Source organism: Staurois parvus, unplaced genomic scaffold (assembly GCF_062004578.1).
Source record: "Staurois parvus isolate SC_StPar_1 unplaced genomic scaffold, SC_StPar_1.0 ptg003591l, whole genome shotgun sequence".
Classification (NCBI taxonomy): domain Eukaryota; kingdom Metazoa; phylum Chordata; class Amphibia; order Anura; family Ranidae; genus Staurois; species Staurois parvus.
The window spans coordinates 51,769-75,047 of record NW_028321387.1 but is presented as its reverse complement, the minus strand read 5'-3'; the positions used below and the strand labels follow the sequence as shown (position 1 = coordinate 75,047).

Here is a 23,279-nt window from a genome sequence, read left to right as displayed (position 1 = left end):
GTGGAGGATGTTATAGCCACAAGGGGGGGGGGACTCCTTATTAATGACCATGGAGGGGGGGTACCTCAATATTAATGGCCATGGTTTTGGAATAAGATGTCCTACAAGTTCATATAGATATGATGGTCAGATGTCCACAGTCATTCGGCCATGTAGCATAGGTGATCTCGGGAATCTGGTGCACAGATCTCGGTGATGGAGCTGTCTAGATGTATGTAGCACCCACTCTGAGCCGAGATCACCATACATTGATCTACTGCTAGTGGATCCTGAGAGGCCTTCAGTAAGCTCCGATGTTATCTCACGGAGAGCGCGGGAGGAAGAAGGAGGAGCACAGATCAATGTGGATTGCAAATCGTATTATTCGCTCCCCGCGTAGTCGATTCCTGAGAGACGATTATCTAATTTATTTCACTACAGCAAATTATTTCTGTTCCGTTGCCGCCTCTGGTATCTAAATCCTTCTTCCCGTCACCTGGAGGACATATGGCCACTAAGAACACGCGATTCCGCAAAGACAGACAGGGACACCTAGTGGGGATAAGGGCGTACTGCAAGACTACAAATTGCCATTGACCTGAACTATAGCACTTCCTCCCCATATTGCTGTCCTCCAGTCCTTGGATGAGGTGGATGCATTTGTTTCTTTCTTCCCTTTATTTTCACCAGGTAGTCCTGCGAAGAATACACTTCCTGCCCTGGGAGGCTATGCTTACTCCTCCACTGTCTATGGAAGGAGCCATGGTTGTCACCCAACCAACATGTCTGCCATTGTTCATCAGCATTGCGAGGGGATGATGGGAATAGTAGTTTACAGAGCAAAGATCAGCTTGTTTTGCTTCTAGTTCAGTTTAAAGGAAGTGACAAGAGCGCTGTATTTCTGGCAGGATCAACAGGTAGAATTCTGTACTTGCTGAAAATGTCCTTCGGACTGTACTTGGTTTTTCTTGTCCTTTTACCAGATTACAATTGCTTTTTGCTCCAGTGATCTTCTCACAGATTATAAACGGGTTGTTATGTCATTGTGCAGGCAAATGATGGAGCAGCAGCAGCGCCAAGAGACCCTGGAAAGGAGGACTTCAACGACAGGCAAGTGGTGACCCGCAGCGGGGTGTGTGCATGTGTGCTTGCAGCAATGGAGTGTTCCTTTAACTGAATGCCCAAATGACGTTACTTTGTGATTCCTGATCCTATGACTACACAAAGCCATTCAGCTCTGCAAAGGGGGTGAGAGGGCGAGAGGGTGGGAGGGCGAGAGGGTGGGAGGGCGAGAGGGTGGAAGGGCGAGAGGGTGAGAGGAAGAGAGGGTGGGAGGGCGAGAGGGAGAGAGGGTGGAAGGGGGAGAGGGTGAGAGGAAGAGAGGGTGGGAGGGGGAGAGGGTGGAAGGGCGAGAGGGTGGAAGGGCGAGATGGTGGGAGGGCGAGAGGAAGAGAGGGTGGGAGGGCGAGAGGGTGAGAGGAAGAGAGGGTGGGAGGGCGAGATGGTGGGAGGGCAAGATGGTGGGAGGGCGAGAGGGCTAGATGGCGAGAGGGCGAGAGGATGAGAGGGCGAGATGGTGAGAGGGCGAGAGGATGAGAGGGCGAGATGGTGAGAGGGCGAGATGGTGGGAGGGCGAGATGGTGGGAGGGCGAGAGGGTGGAAGGGCGAGAGGGTGAGAGGAAGAGAGGGTGGGAGGGCGAGAGGGAGAGAGGGTGGAAGGGGGAGAGGGTGAGAGGAAGAGAGGGTGGGAGGGAGAGAGGGTGGAAGGGCGAGAGGGTGGAAGGGCGAGATGGTGGGAGGGCGAGAGGAAGAGAGGGTGGGAGGGCGAGAGGGTGAGAGGAAGAGAGGGTGGGAGGGCGAGATGGTGGGAGGGCAAGATGGTGGGAGGGCGAGAGGGCTAGATGGCGAGAGGGCGAGAGGATGAGAGGGCGAGATGGTGAGAGGGCGAGAGGATGAGAGGGCGAGATGGTGAGAGGGCGAGATGGTGAGAGGGCGAGATGGTGGGAGGGCGAGATGGTGAGAGGGTGAGAGGGCGAGATGGTGAGAGGGCGAGATGGTGAGAGGGCGAGATGGTGGGAGGGCGAGATGGTGGGAGGGCGAGATGGTGAGAGGGCGAGAGGGTGTTGGGCTTCTGTACAGGATGGTCATGAATGTGCTGATATTGTCCTGGGGCTGCGATGAATCTGTCCATGAACAAGGACTCATTATAACAAATGACTTCCCCCAAATGAGGTGCCTATGGCTTATACCAGTGACCCCTCTAGTGATAGGATCTATATAGAGGAATCGGGACCTCCTTCCTCCTGTCGGGGACCCCTCTAGTGATAGGATCTATATAGAGGAATCGGGACCTCCTTCCTCCTGCCGGTGACCCCTCTAGTGATAGGATCTATATAGAGGAATCAGGACCTCCTTCCTCCTGCCGGTGACCCCTCTAGTGATAGGATCTATATAGAGGAATCGGGACCTCCTTCCTCCTGCCGGTGACCCCTCTAGTGATAGGATCTATATAGAGGAATCAGGACCTCCTTCCTCCTGCCGGTGACCCCTCTAGTGATAGATCTATATAGAGGAATCGGGACCTCCTTCCTCCTGCCGGTGACCCCTCTAGTGATAGGATCTATATAGAGGAATCAGGACCTCCTTCCTCCTGCCAGTGACCCCTCTAGTGATAGGATCTATATAGAGGAATCAGGACCTCCTTCCTCCTGCCGGTGACCCCTCTAGTGATAGATCTATATAGAGGAATCAGGACCTCCTTCCTCCTGCCGGTGACCCCTCTAGTGATAGATCTATATAGAGGAATCAGGACCTCCTTCCTCCTGCCAGTGACCCCTCTAGTGATAGGATCTATATAGAGGAATCAGGACCTCCTTCCTCCTGCCGGTGACCCCTCTAGTGATAGGATCTATATAGAGGAATCAGGACCTCCTTCCTCCTGCCGGTGACCCCTCTAGTGATAGGATCTATATAGAGGAATCGGGACCTCCTTCCTCCTGCCGGTGACCCCTCTAGTGATAGGATCTATATAGAGGAATCAGGACCTCCTTCCTCCTGCCGGTGACCCCTCTAGTGATAGATCTATATAGAGGAATCGGGACCTCCTTCCTCCTGCCGGTGACCCCTCTAGTGATAGGATCTATATAGAGGAATCAGGACCTCCTTCCTCCTGCCGGTGACCCCTCTAGTGATAGGATCTATATAGAGGAATCAGGACCTCCTTCCTCCTGCCGGTGACCCCTCTAGTGATAGATCTATATAGAGGAATCAGGACCTCCTTCCTCCTGCCGGTGACCCCTCTAGTGATAGATCTATATAGAGGAATCAGGACCTCCTTCCTCCTGCCAGTGACCCCTCTAGTGATAGGATCTATATAGAGGAATCAGGACCTCCTTCCTCCTGCCGGTGACCCCTCTAGTGATAGATCTATATAGAGGAATCAGGACCTCCTTCCTCCTGCCGGTGACCCCTCTAGTGATAGATCTATATAGAGGAATCAGGACCTCCTTCCTCCTGCCAGTGACCCCTCTAGTGATAGGATCTATATAGAGGAATCAGGACCTCCTTCCTCCTGCCGGTGACCCCTCTAGTGATAGATCTATATAGAGGAAACAGGACCTCCTTCCTCCTGCCAGTGACCCCTCTAGTGATAGATCTATATAGAGGAATCGGGACCTCCTTCCTCCTGCCGGTGACCCCTCTAGTGATAGGATCTATATAGAGGAATCGGGACCCCCTTCCTCCTGCCGGTGACCCCTCTAGTGATAGGATCTATATAGAGGAATCGGGACCTCCTTCCTCCCGCCGGTGACCCCTCTAGTGATAGATCTATATAGAGGAATCAGGACCTCCTTCCTCCTGCCGGTGACCCCTCTAGTGATAGGATCTATATAGAGGAATCAGGACCTCCTTCCTCCTGCCGGTGACCCCTCTAGTGACAGGATCTATATAGAGGAATCAGGACCTCCTTCCTCCTGCCGGTGACCCCTCTAGTGATAGGATCTATATAGAGGAATCAGGACCCCCTTCCTCCTGCCGGTGACCCCTCTAGTGATAGGATCTATATAGAGGAATCGGGACCTCCTTCCTCCTGCCGGTGACCCCTCTAGTGATATAAAGATCTATATAGAGGAATCAGGACCTCCTTCCTCCTGCCGGTGACCCCTCTAGTGATAGATCTATATAGGGGAATCAGGACCTCCTTCCTCCTGCCGGTGACCCCTCTAGTGATAGGATTTATATAGAGGAATCAGGACCTCCTTCCTCCTGCCGGTGACCCCTCTAGTGATAGATCTATATAGAGGAATCGGGACCTCCTTCCTCCTGTCGGTGACCCCTCTAGTGATAGGATCTATATAGAGGAATCGGGACCTCCTTCCTCCTGCCGGTGACCCCTCTAGTGATAGGATCTATATAGAGGAATCAGGACCTCCTTCCTCCTGCCGGTGACCCCTCTAGTGATAGGATCTATATAGAGGAATCAGGACCTCCTTCCTCCCGCCAGTGACCCCTCTAGTGATAGGATCTATATAGAGGAATCAGGACCTCCTTCCTCCTGCCGGTGACCCCTCTAGTGATATAAAGATCTATATAGAGGAATCAGGACCTCCTTCCTCCTGCCGGTGACCCCTCTAGTGATATAAAGATCTATATAGAGGAATCAGGACCTCCTTCCTCCTGCCGGTGACCCCTCTAGTGATAGATCTATATAGAGGAATCAGGACCTCCTTCCTCCTGCCGGTGACCCCTCTAGTGATAGGATCTATATAGAGGAATCAGGACCTCCTTCCTCCTGCCGGTGACCCCTCTAGTGATATAAAGATCTATATAGAAGAATCAGGACCTCCTTCCTCCTGCCGGTGGTAGGATCTATATAGAGCGTTTTCTGTAGTGTCAGGGAAACCTCTTTCCGTCCTCCGTAGTGTGGGGGGGGACCTCTGTGCATCGTCTGTAGTGTGGGGAGACCTCTGTCCGTCCTCCGTAGTGTGGGTAAAACTCTGTCCGTCCTCTGTAGTGTCAGGGGGACCTCTGTCCATCCTCTATAGTTTCAGGGAGACCTCTGTCTGTCCTCTGTAGGGTCGGGGAGACCTCTGTCTGTCCTCTGTAGGATCGGGGAGACCTCTGTCCATCCTCTGTAGTGTCGGGGAGACCTCTGTCCATACTCTGTAGTGTCAGGAAGTCCTCTGTCCTCCATAATGTTAGTGAGACCTCTGTCCATCCTCTGAAGTGTTGGGGAGACCTCTGTCCATCCTCTGAAGTGTTGGGGAGACCTCTGTCTGTCTTCCGTAGTGTGGGGGGACCTCTGTCCGTCCTCTGTAGAGTGGGGAGACCTCTGTCTGTCTGTAGTGTCGGGAAGTCCTCTGTCCATCCTCCGTAGTGTTGGGGAAACCTCTGTCCATTCTCTGTAGTATCGGGGAGACCTCTGTATGTCCTCCGTAGTTTTGGGGAGGCCTCTGTCTGTCCTCTGTAGGTTCGGGGAGACCTCTGTCCGTCCTCTGTTGTGTTGGGATGACCTCTGTACGTCCTCCTTAGTTGCGGGGAGGCCTCTGTTCGTCCTCTGTAGGTTTGGGGAGACCTCTGTCCGTCCTCTGTTGTGTTGGGATGACCTCTGTCCATCCTCTGTAGTGTCGGGATGACCTCTGTCCATCCTCTGTAGTGTCGGGGAGACCTCTGTCCGTCCTCTGTAGTGTCGGGGAGACCTCTGTCCATCCTCTGTAGTGTCGGGGAGACCTCTGTCCATCCTCTGTAGTGTCGGGGAGTCCTCTGTCCTTCCTCTGTTGTGTTGGGATGACCTCTGTTTGTCCTCTGTAGTGTCGGGGAGACCTCTGTCCTTCCTCTGTAGTGTCGGGGAGACCTCTGTCCGTCCTCTGTAGTGTCGGGGAGTCCTCTGTCCTTCCTCTGTAGTGTCAGGGAGTCCTCTGTCCTTCCTCTGTTGTGTCGGGGAGACCTCTGTCCGTCCTCTGTAGTGTCGGGATGACCTCTGTTTGTCCTCTGTAGTGTCGGGGAGACCACTGTCCATCCTCTGTAGTGTCGGGGAGACCTCTGTCCTTCCTCTGTAGTGTCGGGGAGACCTCTGTCCGTCCTCTGTAGTGTCGGGGAGTCCTCTGTCCTTCCTCTGTAGTGTCAGGGAGTCCTCTGTCCTTCCTCTGTTGTGTCGGGGAGACCTCTGTCCGTCCTCTGTAGTGTCGGGATGACCTCTGTTTGTCCTCTGTAGTGTCGGGGAGACCACTGTCCTTCCTCTGTAGTGTCGGGGAGTCCTCTGTACATCCTCTGTAGTGTCGGGGAGTCCTCTGTCCATCCTCTGTAGTGTCGGGATGACCTCTGTCCTTCCTCTGTAGTGTGGGGGAGACCTCTGTCCTTCCTCTGTAGTGTCGGGGAGACCTCTGTCCTTCCTCTGTAGTGTCGGGGAGTCCTCTGTACATCCTCTGTAGTGTCGGGGAGTCCTCTGTCCATCCTCTGTAGTGTCGGGGAGACCTCTGTCCTTCCTCTGTAGTGTCGGGGAGACCTCTGTCCTTCCTCTGTAGTGTCGGGGAGTCCTCTGTCCCTAATCTATGCTGATGTTTGGGCAGACACCTGAGGGGAATATACCAATATGTATACAAAATATGAGAATGAAACAAATAATGTAACAGCTAGTGTGTAAAAATTGTTGAAAAATATCCTTCAAAGTGTAAAATATAACTTCTTACCTGTCCTTAGATGTGGCGGCTGCATTTGTTTTGTTTTTTTCCTTTTATTCTCACCCAGTGATTCTGCCAGAAACACACTTCCTGTCCTAGGGTGACAACGCCCCCTGTGCTGTGTCTATGAAGAAGCAGCGTTGTCACCCTAGGGCAGGAAGTGTCAGGACTCCAGGGTGTTCTATGAATGGGGTAGGACTAATAACACTGCAGAGTTCTCAGAAACTTGCCAGCCCCCAATATTTCTGGCAGGATCAAGGAGAATTTTGCGAACAGAACGCATTGAATGGGATACACAAGAGAATGAAGTGAAGCGAATACAAGGAGCTCATTGTTTAAGTTTAGGTCCATTTCCCGAGGTAAACGTAATGGGGATCCCTCTTGTATTGTGTATTCCGCCTGTTGGAACCCTTCTCCTGGATTTCTCGGAATCCTTTGATCCGGGGTGATCCCGTGTGATGGTTTTGGAGGAAAGGAGTCTAGTTTGCACCCAGTTTGTACTAATGACCTCTGTGCATGCCGCCATCTTTTATTTTCTGTTTCCATCTTTCAGTTCCCACTTGTCTTATTTCTTCATTTTGTTTTTTTTTCTCATTTTTTTTTTTTTTTTCTGTTTTTTAGTTTCCACCCTTCAGATAAATGTGTCCTCCTCTCCTTCCCAGTCTCCTCCTCCTGACTATAGTAACTATGGAGCTGCTTCTGCCTCCGGTGCCTTCCCGCCACCCTCATATGCCAAAGTCATCTCTACGGCTTCTCCTGCTGCTCCCGGACCCACTTATAAACCCGCTCACAGGCCCCCCAGCGGTGACTCCCCCGAGTTCCTGCCCGGAACTGAGCCTTTCCAAGGTTCCGCCTTTTCTCCAGTACGGCCAAGCAATGGGACTCTGTCGCGAAGCGTCAAACAGATCTCCTTGTCCCCGCCCCCTGTTTCTGGCACTCATTCCCCCCTAACTTCTCATCAGACTGTCAGGTCTCCATCTGTGACCTATTCCTCCCGTTCTTCCTCCCCAGCTGTCTCAACGGTGTCACCGGTGTTCAGTCAAAGTGTATCTCCGATTCCAACAATGCTTCCTCTGATTCCTGATCTCCAGAATGTCAGGATGAAGGGAGGTCTCGACAGAATGGTCCAAAAACCCTACATACCTCATCTAGACCTAGATGACCGAGGAGGAGAATCACAAGCCCCTCTGAATCCAATGGGCACCTCAGGACCTCGTGTTAAAGCTGCTGAGCGTTCCTTTCTGTCCTGCTTAGAAACTGTGCCTCTAGCTCAAATGCCCGTCATCGCCACCCCAACTGGAACCCTGGCCTCCACCCAACTTTTCCATGCTTCCTGCCATGCTCCACAGCTGTCCTCACACATTGCCTCACTACCTCCTCCTTATGGTGCTGTATCTGACATCCATTTGTCCAAGAGGACCACGCATTACTTGACCTCATCTGCCATTTCCCACTTAAGTAAGTACATGTGTTTCTGTGCGTGTATTACTACGGCATGGCATGTTTTCTTGGCTCCCAGTATGAGCTTATGCATAAAATCTATAAAACCGTTGTGTGTCCAGCCAGTCCGATGTCGGCTGAGTGCCTCAAGGAAGCTTGGGGGTTTATCGCTCATCTGTTGTATATATCTATGTCCAAGTGAACTTTGTGGCACTTATAGATCAGTCTATCCTTCCTATCTATACCTTAAAATACCTTTTTCGCTTGTTTAAAATGCTGCTGCCTTCTCTCCCCCTCCAGTGCTCTGTGCTGGCAGAGCTGAGTAGCAGCCACACCTCTGAGCACAAGTGTCCCCACTCAGAGGAGAGGAGAGGAGAGGTGGGTCTGGCACTGCCTCTGATGGGTCTGCACAGTCATATTCAGCTGCAGTCACAGGGCCATGAGACTGAATGGGAGTTGTCTGACCACATCTCTTCATTTAGGCTTTAAAATGTATTTTAGTTACTGTTAATGTAAAATTTCAGCTTCATTTTTATGGGGGGACAGTAAGGAAAGGGTTAACTGCTAGGCAATTGCCATCACATAATTAGTTAGGTTGAAAAAAGTCCATCTAGTTCGACCAATACTGCTGTTTGTTCCTCCATTGGAGAGAGTTCCCCTCACTTCCTGTCCCAACGACCGCATAGCAACACGGACAGTAATAAAACTCCACGAAAGAACATTTCTTTAACCTCAAAAACTAAAAATCGACTTTAATCCAGAATCTAATAATGAGAAAGTCCAGCATTGTCCTCCATGATTTAATAATAAGAATGTCCAGCATTGTCCTCCATGATCTATTAATGAGAATGTCCAGCATTGTCCTCCATGATCTAATAATGAGAATGTCCAGCATTGTCCTCCATGATCTAATAATGAGAATGTCCAGCATTGTCCTCCATGATCTAATAATGAGAATGTCCAGCATTGTCCTCCATGATCTAATAATGAGAATGTCCAGCATTGTCCTCCATGATTTAATAAGAATGTCCAGCATTGTCCCCCATGATGTAATAATAAGAAAGTCAAGCATTGTCCTCCATGATCTAATAATGAGAAAGTCAAGCATTGTCCTCCATGATCTAATAATGAGAAAGTCCAGCGTTGTCCTCCATGATCTAATAATGAGAAAGTCAAGCATTGTCCTCCATGATCTAATAATGAGAAAGTCCAGCGTTGTCCTCCATGATTTAATAATGAGAAAGTCAAGCATTGTCCTCCATGATCTAATAATGAGAAAGTCCAGCATTGTCCTCCATGATTTAATAATGAGAAAGTCCAGCATTGTCCTCCATGATCTAATAATGAGAATGTCCAGCATTGTCCTCCATGATCTAATAATAAGAATGTCTAGCATTGTCCTCCATGATCTAATAATGAGAAAGTCCAGCATTGTCCTCCATGATCTAATAATGAAAATGTCCAGCATTGTCCTTCATGATCTAATAATGAGAAAGTCAAGCATTGTTCTCCATGATCTAATAATGAGAAAGTCCAGCATTGTCCCCCATGATCTATTAATAAGGATGTCCAGCATTGTCCTCCATGATCTAATAATGAGAATGTCCAGCATTGTCCTCCATGATCTATTAATGAGAATGTCCAGCGTTATCCTCTATGATCTAATAATAAGAATGTCCAGCATTGTCCTCCATGATCTAATAATAAGAATGTCCAGCATTGTCCTCCATGATCTAATAATAAGAATGTCCAGCGTTGTCCTCCATGATCTAATAATAAGAATGTCCAGCATTGTCCTCCATGATCTAATAATAAGAATGTCCAGCATTGTCCTCCATGATCTATTTATAGGAATGTTCAGCATTGTCCTCCATGATCTAATAATAAGAATGTCCAGAGTTGTCCTCCATGATCTAATAATAAGAATGTCCAGCATTGTCCTCCATGATCTATTAATAAGAATGTCCAGCATTGTCCTCCATGATCTAATAATAAGAATGCCCAGCGTTGTCCTCCATGATCTAATAATAAGAATGTCCAGCATTGTCCTCCATGATCTAATAATAAGATTGTCCAGCATTGTCCTCCATGATCTAATAATGAGAATGTCCAGAGTTGTCCTCCATGATCTAATAATAAGAATGTCCAGCATTGTCCTCCATGATCTAATAATAAGAATGTCCAGAGTTGTCCTCCATGATCTAATAATAAGAATGTCCAGCATTGTCCTCCATGATCTAATAATGAGAATGTCCAGCGTTGTCCTCCATGATCTAATAATAAGAATGTTCAGCATTGTCCTCCATGATCTAATAATGAGAATGTCCAGCATTGTCCTCCATGATCTAATAATAAGAATGTCCAGAGTTGTCCTCCATGATCTAATAATAAGAATGTCCAGCATTGTCCTCCATGATCTATTAATGAGAATGTCCAGCATTGTCCTCCATGATCTAATAATGAGAATGTCCAGCGTTGTCCTCCATGATCTATTTATAGGAATGTCCAGCATTGTCCTCCATGATCTATTAATGAGAATGTCCAGTACTGTCCTCCATGATCTAATAATGAGAATGTCCAGCATTGTCCTCCATGATCTATTAATGGGAATGTCCAGCATTGTCCTCCATGATCTATTAATGAGAATGTCCAGCATTGTCCTCCATGATCTATTAATGAGAATGTCCAGCATTGTCCTCCATGATCTATTAATGGGAATGTCCAGCATTGTCCTCCCTGAGCTACTAATAAGAAAGTCCAGCATTGTCCTCCATGATCTATTTATAGGAAAGTCCAGCATTGTCCTCCATGATCTATTTATAGGAAAGTCCAGCATTGTCCCCCATGATCTAATAATAAGAAAGTCCAGCATTGTCCTCCATGATCTATTTATAGGAAAGTCCAGCATTGTCCTCCATGATCTATTTATAGGAAAGTCCAGCATTGTCCTCCATGATCTAATAATAAGAAAGTCCAGCATTGTCCTCCATGATCTATTTATAGGAAAGTCCAGCATTGTCCCTCATGGTCTGTTAATAAGAAACTCCAGCAATGGATTCATTAAATGCTGTGAGGACATAATGGTGACCAGGAAATTGGGAATGCTACCAGAAGCGGGATCACACCTCACAGCCAGGACCACCTAATCTGGGGGGTGGGCAGTCCTGGCTGGGAGGTGTGGTTATGTTTCTGTCGGTGCCTCCTGCCTCCTTTCGCTTCACCTAATGTCCTCACTGCATTTATGGGATCTAATACTGTTAGTCTTTGAGACGCCGTGGAGGAAGTTGGGTGTTCCCCATGAATCCAGACAGGCGTGTTTGAGAACTGTTTCTTCTTGATCCAGCAGCAGTTCTACAATCTTGAATCTGAAGATGGACTATTTAGAACAGATGGAAGCTCCTTTCACTAAGGATTTGGTGTAGTGAGAGACTTACTTTATGATCACAGCGTTTTACTTTCCTTCTTTACGAGTTCCAGAAACTATAGGTGGTTCATAACCCTTCATGCTTAGTCTTGGTGGTCCCTGAAGCCTTCTTGGTAGATGTCTTTGATACTAAACATTAGAGGATAAATCCACCTTGAGATTCACAAACATTTGGAGTGTCAGGTACTTCTTGGGGACTTTATATACCTTCAAGCATCTGATTTACCACCCTGGTATATGAAACCCCCAAAAGCCTCTGGTGGTGATCAACTTCTGGGTTCTACTCTATGGCTAAATCCATTGTGTTTGTGCAAGTTTTCTTCGCCACGTCCTCAATAGTTGTGGTCCCATAAATGGAGGTCTCCAGTGAATCTCCGTGATAACCTTTATGGGAAGTCCGAAGTGGGATAAATCCATCAGGGAGGTTTAGGATCTCCTGCAAAGTGTCATCATACATGGAACAGCGGTGTCCTGACCTATGGAATATCTCTCCTTGCTGTTCGCTTTGTTGTGGATTTCCTGCATCTTACGAAAGAGATCCGGTTTCAGCTCAGCCGTGAGGAGGACGGCAATAGGTTGTACGTTGGTGGGATGATCTCCAGGAGGAACCGCTTTCTATAGGAGATATATACAGGAACCTACCGAGTACATATTGTAGACTCACCTCTACACTCCATTATTGTATATAAGAGGATGGCAACACTAGATCTTCAGGAAGCATGGGCAGGGCCCTGGATTAGGGGTTACCACCAGTGCTCCTGTACGGGGCCCAGGTCAGCATGGGGGCCCAGGAAGCCTTTGAATCGGATGTGGGCAGGGAGGGTGATTGGCACTATGGGTGGGGGCAATTACCGGAACCAATCCCCTCTCTCTACAGCAGCTGAAAGCCGGCTTCTTCTGCTCTCCTTCCCACTGGCTTTCAGCTGCTGTAGAGAGAGCCATACAGGGGATTGGTTCCAGTAATTGCCCCTCCCCCACCCATCACCCTCCCTGTGCACCATACAGTTCAGGCCCAGACTCCCCACCGACGCAAAGGTGACATTTACCATCCCCTTCCTGTCCTGAATGAACACTACCGATCACCCACTGTGTTCATTCATAACCAAAGCATAGTAAGCTGTGTTTTTTTTAAGAGGGGCCCTGTCAGGTTGGCTGTATGGGGCCCCGTGGTTCCTAACAGCAGCCCTGAGCACAGGATTATAGATGAAGGGTGTTACTATCAGTTCTTATTATTAGAAGGTACCAATCTTATCAATGCCGTGGTCTGTAGGATGGTACCGATCTCATCAATACTGTGGTCTGTAGGAAGGTAACAATCCCATCAATGCCGTGGTCTGTAGGATGGTACCAATCTCATCAATGCCGTGGTCTGTAGGAAGGTAACAATCTCATCAATGCCGTGGTCTGTAGGATGGTACCAATCTCATCAATGCCGTGGTCTGTAGGAAGGTAACAATCTCATCAATGCCGTGGTCTGTAGGAAGGTAACAATCTCATCAATACTGTGGTCTGTAGGAAGGTAACAATCCCATCAATGCCGTGGTCTGTAGGATGGTACCAATCTCATCAATGCCGTGGTCTGTAGGAAGGTAACAATCTCATCAATGCCGTGGTCTGTAGGATGGTACCAATCTCATCAATGCCGTGGTCTGTAGGAAGGTAACAATCTCATCAATGCCGTGGTCTGTAGGAAGGTAACAATCTCATCAATGCCGTGGTCTGTAGGAAGGTAACAATCTCATCGATACTGTGGTCTGTAGGAAGGTACCGATCTCATCAATGCCACGGTCTGCAGGAAGGTGCTGATCCCATCAATACCGTGGTCTGTAGGATGGTGCCGATCCCATCAATGCCGTGGTCTGTAGGATGGTACTGATCCCATCAATGTCGTGGTCTGTAGGAAGGTAACAATCCCATCAATGCCGTGGTCTGTAGGAAGGTGCCGATCTCATCAATGTCATGGACTGTAGGACGGTACCGATCTCATCAATGCCCTGGTCTGCAGGACGGTGCCGATCCCATCAATGCCGTGGTCTGTAGGATGGTACCGATCTCATCAATGCCGTGGTCTGTAGGAAGGTGCCGATCTCATCAAAGCCATGGTCTGTAGGAAGGTGCCGATCTCATCAATGCCATGATCTGTAGAAAGGTGCCGTTCCCATCATTGCCGTGGTCTGTAGGAAGGTTCCGATTTCATCAATGCCGTGGTCTGTAGGAAGGTTCCGATCTCATCAATGCTGTGGTCTGTAGGAAGGTTTCAATTTCATCAATGCCGTGGTCTGTAGGATGGTACCGATCTCATCAATACCGTGGTCTGTAGAATGGTATCGATCCCATCAATGCCGTGGTCTGTGGGAAGGTACTGATCTCATCAATAACGTGGTCTGTAGGATGGTACCGATCTCATCAATGCCGTGGTCTGTAGGATGGTACCGATCTCATCAATGCCTTGGTCTGTAGGAAGGTACCGATCTCATCAATGCCGTGGTCTGTAGAATGGTACCGATCCCATCAATGCCGTGGTCTGTGGGAAGGTACTGATCTCATCAATGCCGTGGTCTGTGGGAAGGTACCGATCTCATCAATGCCGTGGTCTGTAGGAAAGTACCGATCTCATCAATGCCATGGTCTGTAGGATGGTACCGATCTCATCAATGCCGTGGTCTGTAGGAAGGCAACGATCTTATCAATGCCGTGGTCTGTAGGAAGGCGCCGATCTCATCAATGCCCTGGTCTGTAGGATGGTACCGATCTCATCTATGCCGTGGTCTGTAGGATGGTATCAATGCCATGGTCTGTAGGATGGTACCGATCTCATCAATGCCGTGGTCTGTAGGATGGTACCGATCTCATCAATGCTGTGGTCTGTAGGATGGTACCGATCTCATCAATGCTGTGGTCTGTAGGATGGTATCAATGCCGTGGTCTGTAGGATCGTACCGATCTCATCAATGCCGTGGTCTGTAGGATGGTACGGATCTCATCAATGCTGTGGTCTGTAGGATGGTATCAATGCCATGGTCTGTAGGATGGTATCAATGCCGTGGTCTGTAGGATGGTACCGATCTCATCAATGCCGTGGTCTTTAGGATGGTACCGATCTCAGCAATGCCGTGGTCTGTAGGATGGTACCGATCTCAGCAATGCCGTGGTCTGTAGGATGGTACCGATCTCAGCAATGCCGTGGTCTGTAGGATGGTACCGATCTCAGCAATGCCGTGGTCTGTAGGATGGTACGGATCTCAGCAATGCCGTGGTCTGTAGGATGGTACGGATCTCAGCAATGCCGTGGTCTGTAGGATGGTACGGATCTCAGCAATGCCGTGGTCTGTAGGATGGTATCGATCTCAGCAATGCCGTGGTCTGTAGGATGGTACGGATCTCAGCAATGCCGTGGTCTGTAGGATGGTACCGATCTCAGCAATGCCGTGGTCTGTAAGAAGGTACCGATCTCAGCAATGCCGTGGTCTGTAGGATGGTACCGATCTCAGCAATGCCGTGGTCTGTAGGATGGTACCGATCTCAGCAATGACGTGGTCTGTAGGATGGTATCGATCTCAGCAATGCCGTGGTCTGTAGGAAGGTACCGATCTCAGCAATGCTGTGGTCTGTAGGATGGTACCGATCTCAGCAATGCCGTGGTCTGTAGGATGGTACCGATCTCAGCAATGCCGTGGTCTGTAGGATGGTACCGATCTCAGCAATGCCGTGGTCTGTAGGATGGTACGGATCGCAGCAATGCCGTGGTCTGTAGGATGGTACCGATCTCAGCAATGCCGTGGTCTGTAGGATGGTACCGATCTCAGCAATGCCGTGGTCTGTAGGAAGGTACCGATCTCAGCAATGCCGTGGTCTGTAGGATGGTATCGATCTCAGCAATGCCGTGGTCTGTAGGAAGGTACCGATCTCAACAATGCCGTGGTCTGTAGGATGGTACGGATCTCAGCAATGCCGTGGTCTGTAGGATGGTACCGATCTCAGCAATGCCGTGGTCTGTAGGATGGTACCGATCTCAGCAATGACGTGGTCTGTAGGATGGTACCGATCTCAGCAATGCCGTGGTCTGTAGGAAGGTACCGATCTCAGCAATGCCGTGGTCTGTAGGATGGTACGGATCTCAGCAATGCCGTGGTCTGTAGGATGGTACCGATCTCAGCAATGCCGTGGTCTGTAGGATGGTACCGATCTCAGCAATGCCGTGGTCTGTAGGATGGTACCGATCTCAGCAATGCCGTGGTCTGTAGGATGGTACCGATCTCAGCAATGACGTGGTCTGTAGGATGGTACCGATCTCAGCAATGCCGTGGTCTGTAGGAAGGTACCGATCTCAGCAATGCCGTGGTCTGTAGGATGGTACCGATCTCAGCAATGCCGTGGTCTGTAGGATGGTACCGATCTCAGCAATGACGTGGTCTGTAGGATGGTACCGATCTCAGCAATGCCGTGGTCTGTAGGATGGTACCGATCTCAGCAATGCCGTGGTCTGTAGGATGGTATCGATCTCAGCAATGCCGTGGTCTGTAGGATGGTACCGATCTCAGCAATGCCGTGGTCTGTAGGATGGTACCGATCTCAGCAATGCCGTGGTCTGTAGGATGGTACCGATCTCAGCAATGCCGTGGTCTGTAGGATGGTACCGATCTCAGCAATGCCGTGGTCTGTAGGATGGTATCGATCTCAGCAATGCCGTGGTCTGTAGGATGGTACCGATCTCAGCAATGCCGTGGTCTGTAGGATGGTACCGATCTCAGCAATGCCGTGGTCTGTAGGATGGTACCGATCTCAGCAATGCCGTGGTCTGTAGGATGGTACCGATCTCAGCAATGCCGTGGTCTGTAGGATGGTACCGATCTCAGCAATGCCGTGGTCTGTAGGATGGTACCGATCTCAGCAATGCCGTGGTCTGTAGGATGGTACCGATCTCAGCAATGCCGTGGTCTGTAGGATGGTACCGATCTCAGCAATGCCGTGGTCTGTAGGATGGTACGGATCTCAGCAATGCCGTGGTCTGTAGGATGGTACCGATCTCAGCAATGCCGTGGTCTGTAGGATGGTACCGATCTCAGCAATGACGTGGTCTGTAGGATGGTACCGATCTCAGCAATGCCGTGGTCTGTAGGATGGTACCGATCTCAGCAATGCCGTGGTCTGTAGGATGGTACGGATCTCAGAAATGCCGTGGTCTGTAGGATGGTACCGATCTCAGCAATGCCGTGGTCTGTATATAATGCTCTCTACTCCTCATACTGAAGAGGTCCTATAACAGTTCTCTTTTTCTGCTCTTCTTTCCTAAGGTCCCATGGTTCCTCCTGGTCACCCCTCATCAAATTCTCTGGTATCTTCCGTTGGGGTAGCACCCGTGCCAGCAAGTGGTCCTCCTCCTCCACCGCCACCGGGTCCTCCACCACCAACAGGAGCTACGCCGCCACCTGCCCCTCCCCTCCCAGCCGGAGGAAGCCAAGGCGGGGTGGTGTACGAGGATAGTCCCGCCTCTGGGCTGGCTGCAGCTCTGGCCAGTGCCAAACTGAGGAAAGTACAACGGGTGAGAGTCTCCTACCAACGCGTTTCGTCTCATCCTCCCTTTCCTTCCACATATGAGCTGCACAATGGCGGCTTCCCAACATTCCGTATCTGTGGGGGTGGGACCTCAGGCAGATCCAGCCAATCACAGCTCTGCCTGAGCTTAGATCCTCCCCCTAAACTGAGATCACATGACCAAATTGCTAGAGTATGTGGCTCCCCCAGGATGAGGGAGTAATAGAGATTTATTGTTTGTCTTCCCTATTATGATCTGTCGGGGGAGGGGGAGGAGGTGAGGAGGGGGAAGAAGAGGGGGGGAAGGGGAGGAGGGGGAGGGAGGAGGAGGGGGAGGAAAGGAGGAGGAGGGGGAAGAGAAGGGAGGAGGAGGGGGAGGAGGGGGAAGAGAATGGAGGAGAGGATGGGGGGAAGGGGAGGTAGGAGGGGAGGGAGGAGGAGGGGGAAGAGAAGGGAGGAGAGGAGGGGGGGAAGGGGAGGTAGGAGGGGGAGGGAGGAGGAGGGGGAGGAAAGGAGGAGGAGGGGGAAGAGAATGGAGGAGGGGGGGAAGGGGAGGGTGGAGGAGGGGGGGAAGGGGAGGGAGGAGGAGGGGGTGAAAAGGAGGAGGAGGGGGAAGAGAAGGGAGGAAGGAGGGGGATAGGGAGGAGGAGGGGGAGGAAAGGAGGAGGGGGAGGGGGAAGAGAAGGGAGGAGTGGAGGGGGGAAGGGGAGGAAGGAGGGGGATAGGGAGGAGGAGGGGGAGGAAAGGAGGAGGGGGAGGGGGAAGAGGAGGGGGGAGGAGAAATCTATAAAATATTGGATGTGAATATTCCGTATTTCCTGATTGCAGCCAGCAGGGGGCGAGCTGCTACCAGTGGCTGAATAGGAGAGATCAGATTCCAGGGACTGCAAGACACGCCCTCGTCTTTTCTCCCAGCAGAGGCTGTCTGGTGTAGTCAGTGCACACAGTCTGCCAGGAAGCATGCGCACAGTGTTCTCTTTCTCTGTTCAATAAAGATTCCCAAACGTCATCCACAAACCCGGAACCCTCAGAATTGGGGACAATCGATTTGTGGTCATTTGAGTCATGGCTGCTCTTTGTCTCGTCTTTTCTATGTCAAGCCAGAAGACGTTTCCGGAGGTTCCAGTCCCTGTGGGGCCACCAAGACCGATGCCAACCGAACAAGCAGTGGAGGAGGGGGAGGGGGACTGATGGAGGAAATGAACAAATTGCTGGCCAAGAGGTAAGTACAACCATGAAGGAAAAAAATCAAATTATCAGGAAAACCGATCGACTTTTAGCAGCAATTTCACTGAGAGTAGCATGAGGCGCGAGGTACAGACGGTGCTGGACTTTCCCATTATTAGACCACGGGGGACAATGCTGGACTTTCCCATTATTAGACCACGGGGGACAATGCTGGACTTTCCCATTATTAGACCACGGGGGACAATGCTGGACTTTCCCATTATTAGATCACGGGGGACAATGCTGGACTTTCCCATTATTAGATCACGGGGGGAGATTGCTGGACTTTCCCATTATTAGACCACGGGGGACAATGATGGACTTTCCCATTATTAGATCACGGGGGACAATGCTGGACTTTCCCATTATTAGACCACGGGGGACAATGCTGGACTTTCCCATTATTAGACCACGGGGGACAATGCTGGACTTTCCCATTATTAGACCACGGGGGACAATGCTGGACTTTCCCATTATTAGACCACGGGGGACAATGCTGGACTTTCCCATTATTAGACCACGGGGGACAATGCTGGACTTTCCCTTTATTAGACCACGGGGGGACAATGCTGGACTTTCCTGTTATTAGATCACGGGGGGAGATTGCTGGACTTTCCCATTATTAGATCACGGGGGGAGATTGCTGGACTTTCCCATTATTAGATCACGGGGGACAATGCTTGACTTTCCCATTATTAGATCACGGGGGGAGATTGCTGGACTTTCCCATTATTAGATCACGGGGGGACAATGCTGGACTTTCCCATTATTAGATCACGGGGGGAGATTGCTGGACTTTCCCATTATTAGATCACGGGGGAGATTGCTGGACTTTCCCATTATTAGATCACGGGGGGACAATGCTGGACTTTCCCATTATTAGATCACGGGGGAGATTGCTTGACTTTCCCATTATTAGATCACGGGGGAAAATGCTGCACTTTCCCATTATTAGACCATGGGGGACAATGCTGGACTTTCCCATTATTAGACCACGGGGGGACAATGCTGGACTTTCCCATTATTAGATCATGGGGGGACATTGCTGGAATTTCCCATTATTAGACCATGGGGGACAATGCTGGACTTTCCCATTATTAGACCACGGGGGACAATGCTGGACTTTCCCATTATTAGATCATGGGGGACAATGCTGAACTTTCCTGTTATTAGACCACGGGGGACAATGCTGGACTTTCCCATTATTAGATCACGGGGGGAGATTGCTGGACTTTCCCATTATTAGATCACGTAGGGGACAATGCTGGACTTTCCCATTATTAGATCACGAGAGACAATGCTTGACTTTCCCATTATTAGATCACGGGGGGAGATTGCTGGACTTTCCCATTATTAGATCACGGGGGGACAATGCTGGACTTTCCCATTATTAGATCACGGGGGAGATTGCTGGACTTTCCCATTATTAGATCACGGGAGGACAATGCTGGACTTTCCCATTATTAGATCACGGGGGAGATTGCTTGACTTTCCCATTATTAGATCACGGGGGAACAATGCTGGACTTTCCCATTATTAGATCACGGGGGAGATTGCTGGACTTTCCCATTATTAGATCACGGGGGACAATGCTGGACTTTCCCATTATTAGATCACGGGGGACAATGCCGGACATTCCCATTATTAGATCACGGGGGACAATGCCGGACTTTCCCATTATTAGATCACGGGGGAAAATGCTGGACTTTCCCATTATTAGACCATGGGGGACAATGCTGGACTTTCCCATTATTAGACCACGGGAGGACAATGCTGGACTTTCCCATTATTAGATCATGGGGGGACATTGCTGGAATTTCCCATTATTAGACCATGGGGGACAATGCTGGACTTTCCCATTATTAGACCACGGGGGACAATGCTGGACTTTCCCATTATTAGATCACGGGGGACAATGCTGAACTTTCCCATTATTAGATCACGGGGGGAGATTGCTGGACTTTCCCATTATTAGATCACGGGGGAGATTGCTGGACTTTCCCATTATTAAATCACGGGGGACAATGCTGGACTTTCCCATTATTAGATCATGGAGGACAATGCTGGACTTTCCCATTATTAGACCACGGGGGAGATTGCTGGACTTTCCCATTATTAGATCACGGGGGACAATTCCGGACTTTCCCATTATTAGATCACGTGGGGACAATGCTGGACTTTCTTATTATTAGATCACGGGGGGAGATTGCTGGACTTTCCCATTATTAGGTCATGGAGGACAATGCTGGACTTTCCCATTAATAGATGACGGGGGAGATTGCTGAACTTTCCCATTATTAGATCACGGGGGGGAGATTCCTGGACTTTCCCATTATTAGATCACGAGGGACAATGCTTGACTTTCCCATTATTAGATCACGGGGGGAGATTGCTGGACTTTCCCATTATTAGATCACGGGGGGACAATGCTTGACTTTCCCATTATTAGATCACGGGGGGAGATTGCTGGACTTTCCCATTATTAGATCACGGGGGACAATGCTGGACTTTCCCATTATTAGATCACGGGGGAGATTGCTGGACTTTCCCATTATTAGATCACGGGGGGACAATGCTGGACTTTCCCATTATTAGATCACGGGGGAGATTGCTGGACTTTCCCATTAATAGATCACGGGGGACAATGCTGGACTTTCCCATTATTAGATCACGGGGGAACAATGCTGGACTTTCCCATTATTAGATCACGGGGGAGATTGCTGGACTTTCCCATTAATAGATCACGGGGGACAATGCTGGACTTTCCCATTATTAGATCACGGGGGACAATGCCGGACATTCCCATTATTAGATCACGGGGGACAATGCCGGACTTTCCCATTATTAGATCACGGGGGAAAATGCTGGACTTTCCCATTATTAGACCATGGGGGACAATGCTGGACTTTCCCATTATTAGACCACGGGGGGACAATGCTGGACTTTCCCATTATTAGATCATGGGGGGACATTGCTGGAATTTCCCATTATTAGACCATGGGGGACAATGCTGGACTTTCCCATTATTAGACCACGGGGGACAATGCTGGACTTTCCCATTATTAGATCACGGGGGACAATGCTGAACTTTCCCATTATTAGATCACGGGGGGAGATTGCTGGACTTTCCCATTATTAGATCACGGGGGAGATTGCTGGACTTTCCCATTATTAAATCACGGGGGACAATGCTGGACTTTCCCATTATTAGATCATGGAGGACAATGCTGGACTTTCCCATTATTAGACCACGGGGGAGATTGCTGGACTTTCCCATTATTAGATCACGGGGGACAATTCCGGACTTTCCCATTATTAGATCACGTGGGGACAATGCTGGACTTTCTTATTATTAGATCACGGGGGGAGATTGCTGGACTTTCCCATTATTAGGTCATGGAGGACAATGCTGGACTTTCCCATTAATAGATGACGGGGGAGATTGCTGAACTTTCCCATTATTAGATCACGGGGGGGAGATTCCTGGACTTTCCCATTATTAGATCACGAGGGACAATGCTTGACTTTCCCATTATTAGATCACGGGGGGAGATTGCTGGACTTTCCCATTATTAGATCACGGGGGGACAATGCTTGACTTTCCCATTATTAGATCACGGGGGGAGATTGCTGGACTTTCCCATTATTAGATCACGGGGGGACAATGCTGGACTTTCCCATTATTAGATCACGGGGGAGATTGCTGGACTTTCCCATTATTAGATCACGGGGGGACAATGCTGGACTTTCCCATTATTAGATCACGGGGGAGATTGCTTGACTTTCCCATTATTAGATCACGGGGGAACAATGCTGGACTTTCCCATTATTAGATCACGGGGGAGATTGCTGGACTTTCCCATTATTAGATCACGGGGGACAATGCTGGACTTTCCCATTATTAGATCACGGGGGACAATGCCGGACATTCCCATTATTAGATCACGGGGGACAATGCCGGACTTTCCCATTATTAGATCACGGGGGAAAATGCTGGACTTTCCCATTATTAGACCATGGGGGACAATGCTGGACTTTCCCATTATTAGACCACGGGGGGAGATTGCTGGACTTTCCCATTATTAGATCACGGGGGAGATTGCTGGACTTTCCCATTATTAAATCACGGGGGACAATGCTGGACTTTCCCATTATTAGATCATGGGGGGACATTGCTGGAATTTCCCATTATTAGACCATGGGGGACAATGCTGGACTTTCCCATTATTAGACCACGGGGGACAATGCTGGACTTTCCCATTATTAGATCACGGGGGACAATGCTGAACTTTCCCATTATTAGATCACGGGGGGAGATTGCTGGACTTTCCCATTATTAGATCACGGGGGAGATTGCTGGACTTTCCCATTATTAAATCACGGGGGACAATGCTGGACTTTCCCATTATTAGATCATGGAGGACAATGCTGGACTTTCCCATTATTAGACCACGGGGGAGATTGCTGGACTTTCCCATTATTAGATCACGGGGGACAATTCCGGACTTTCCCATTATTAGATCACGTGGGGACAATGCTGGACTTTCTTATTATTAGATCACGGGGGGAGATTGCTGGACTTTCCCATTATTAGGTCATGGAGGACAATGCTGGACTTTCCCATTAATAGATGACGGGGGAGATTGCTGAACTTTCCCATTATTAGATCACGGGGGGGAGATTCCTGGACTTTCCCATTATTAGATCACGAGGGACAATGCTTGACTTTCCCATTATTAGATCACGGGGGGAGATTGCTGGACTTTCCCATTATTAGATCACGGGGGGACAATGCTGGACTTTCCCATTATTAGATCACGGGGGAGATTGCTGGACTTTCCCATTATTATTAGATCACGGGGGGACAATGCTGGACTTTCCCATTATTAGATCACGGGGGAGATTGCTTGACTTTCCCATTATTAGATCACGGGGGAACAATGCTGGACTTTCCCATTATTAGATCACGGGGGAGATTGCTGGACTTTCCCATT

The 23,279-nt window shown here is 49.5% G+C and overlaps 1 protein-coding gene across 3 annotated transcripts in view; it reads left to right on the top strand.

The window, feature by feature from the left end:
- The first annotated feature begins 1,006 nt into the window (after positions 1–1,006).
- The window catches only part of LOC149427670 (ena/VASP-like protein), a 70,336-nt gene continuing 48,063 nt past the window's right edge, over positions 1,007–23,279 (top strand). For 2 of the 3 annotated variants that reach the window (XM_089667796.1, XM_089667795.1), the window contains exons 1-4: positions 1,007–1,089; positions 7,281–8,117; positions 16,818–17,065; positions 18,159–18,280. In XM_089667796.1, coding sequence (XP_089523922.1) covers positions 1,017–1,089; positions 7,281–8,117; positions 16,818–17,065; positions 18,159–18,280 — 1,280 coding nt within the window. In that variant the 5' untranslated portion in view covers positions 1,007–1,016. The remainder of the gene's footprint in view (positions 1,090–7,280; positions 8,118–16,817; positions 17,066–18,158; positions 18,281–23,279) is intronic. The other variant, XM_089667797.1, reaches the window with a different exon arrangement.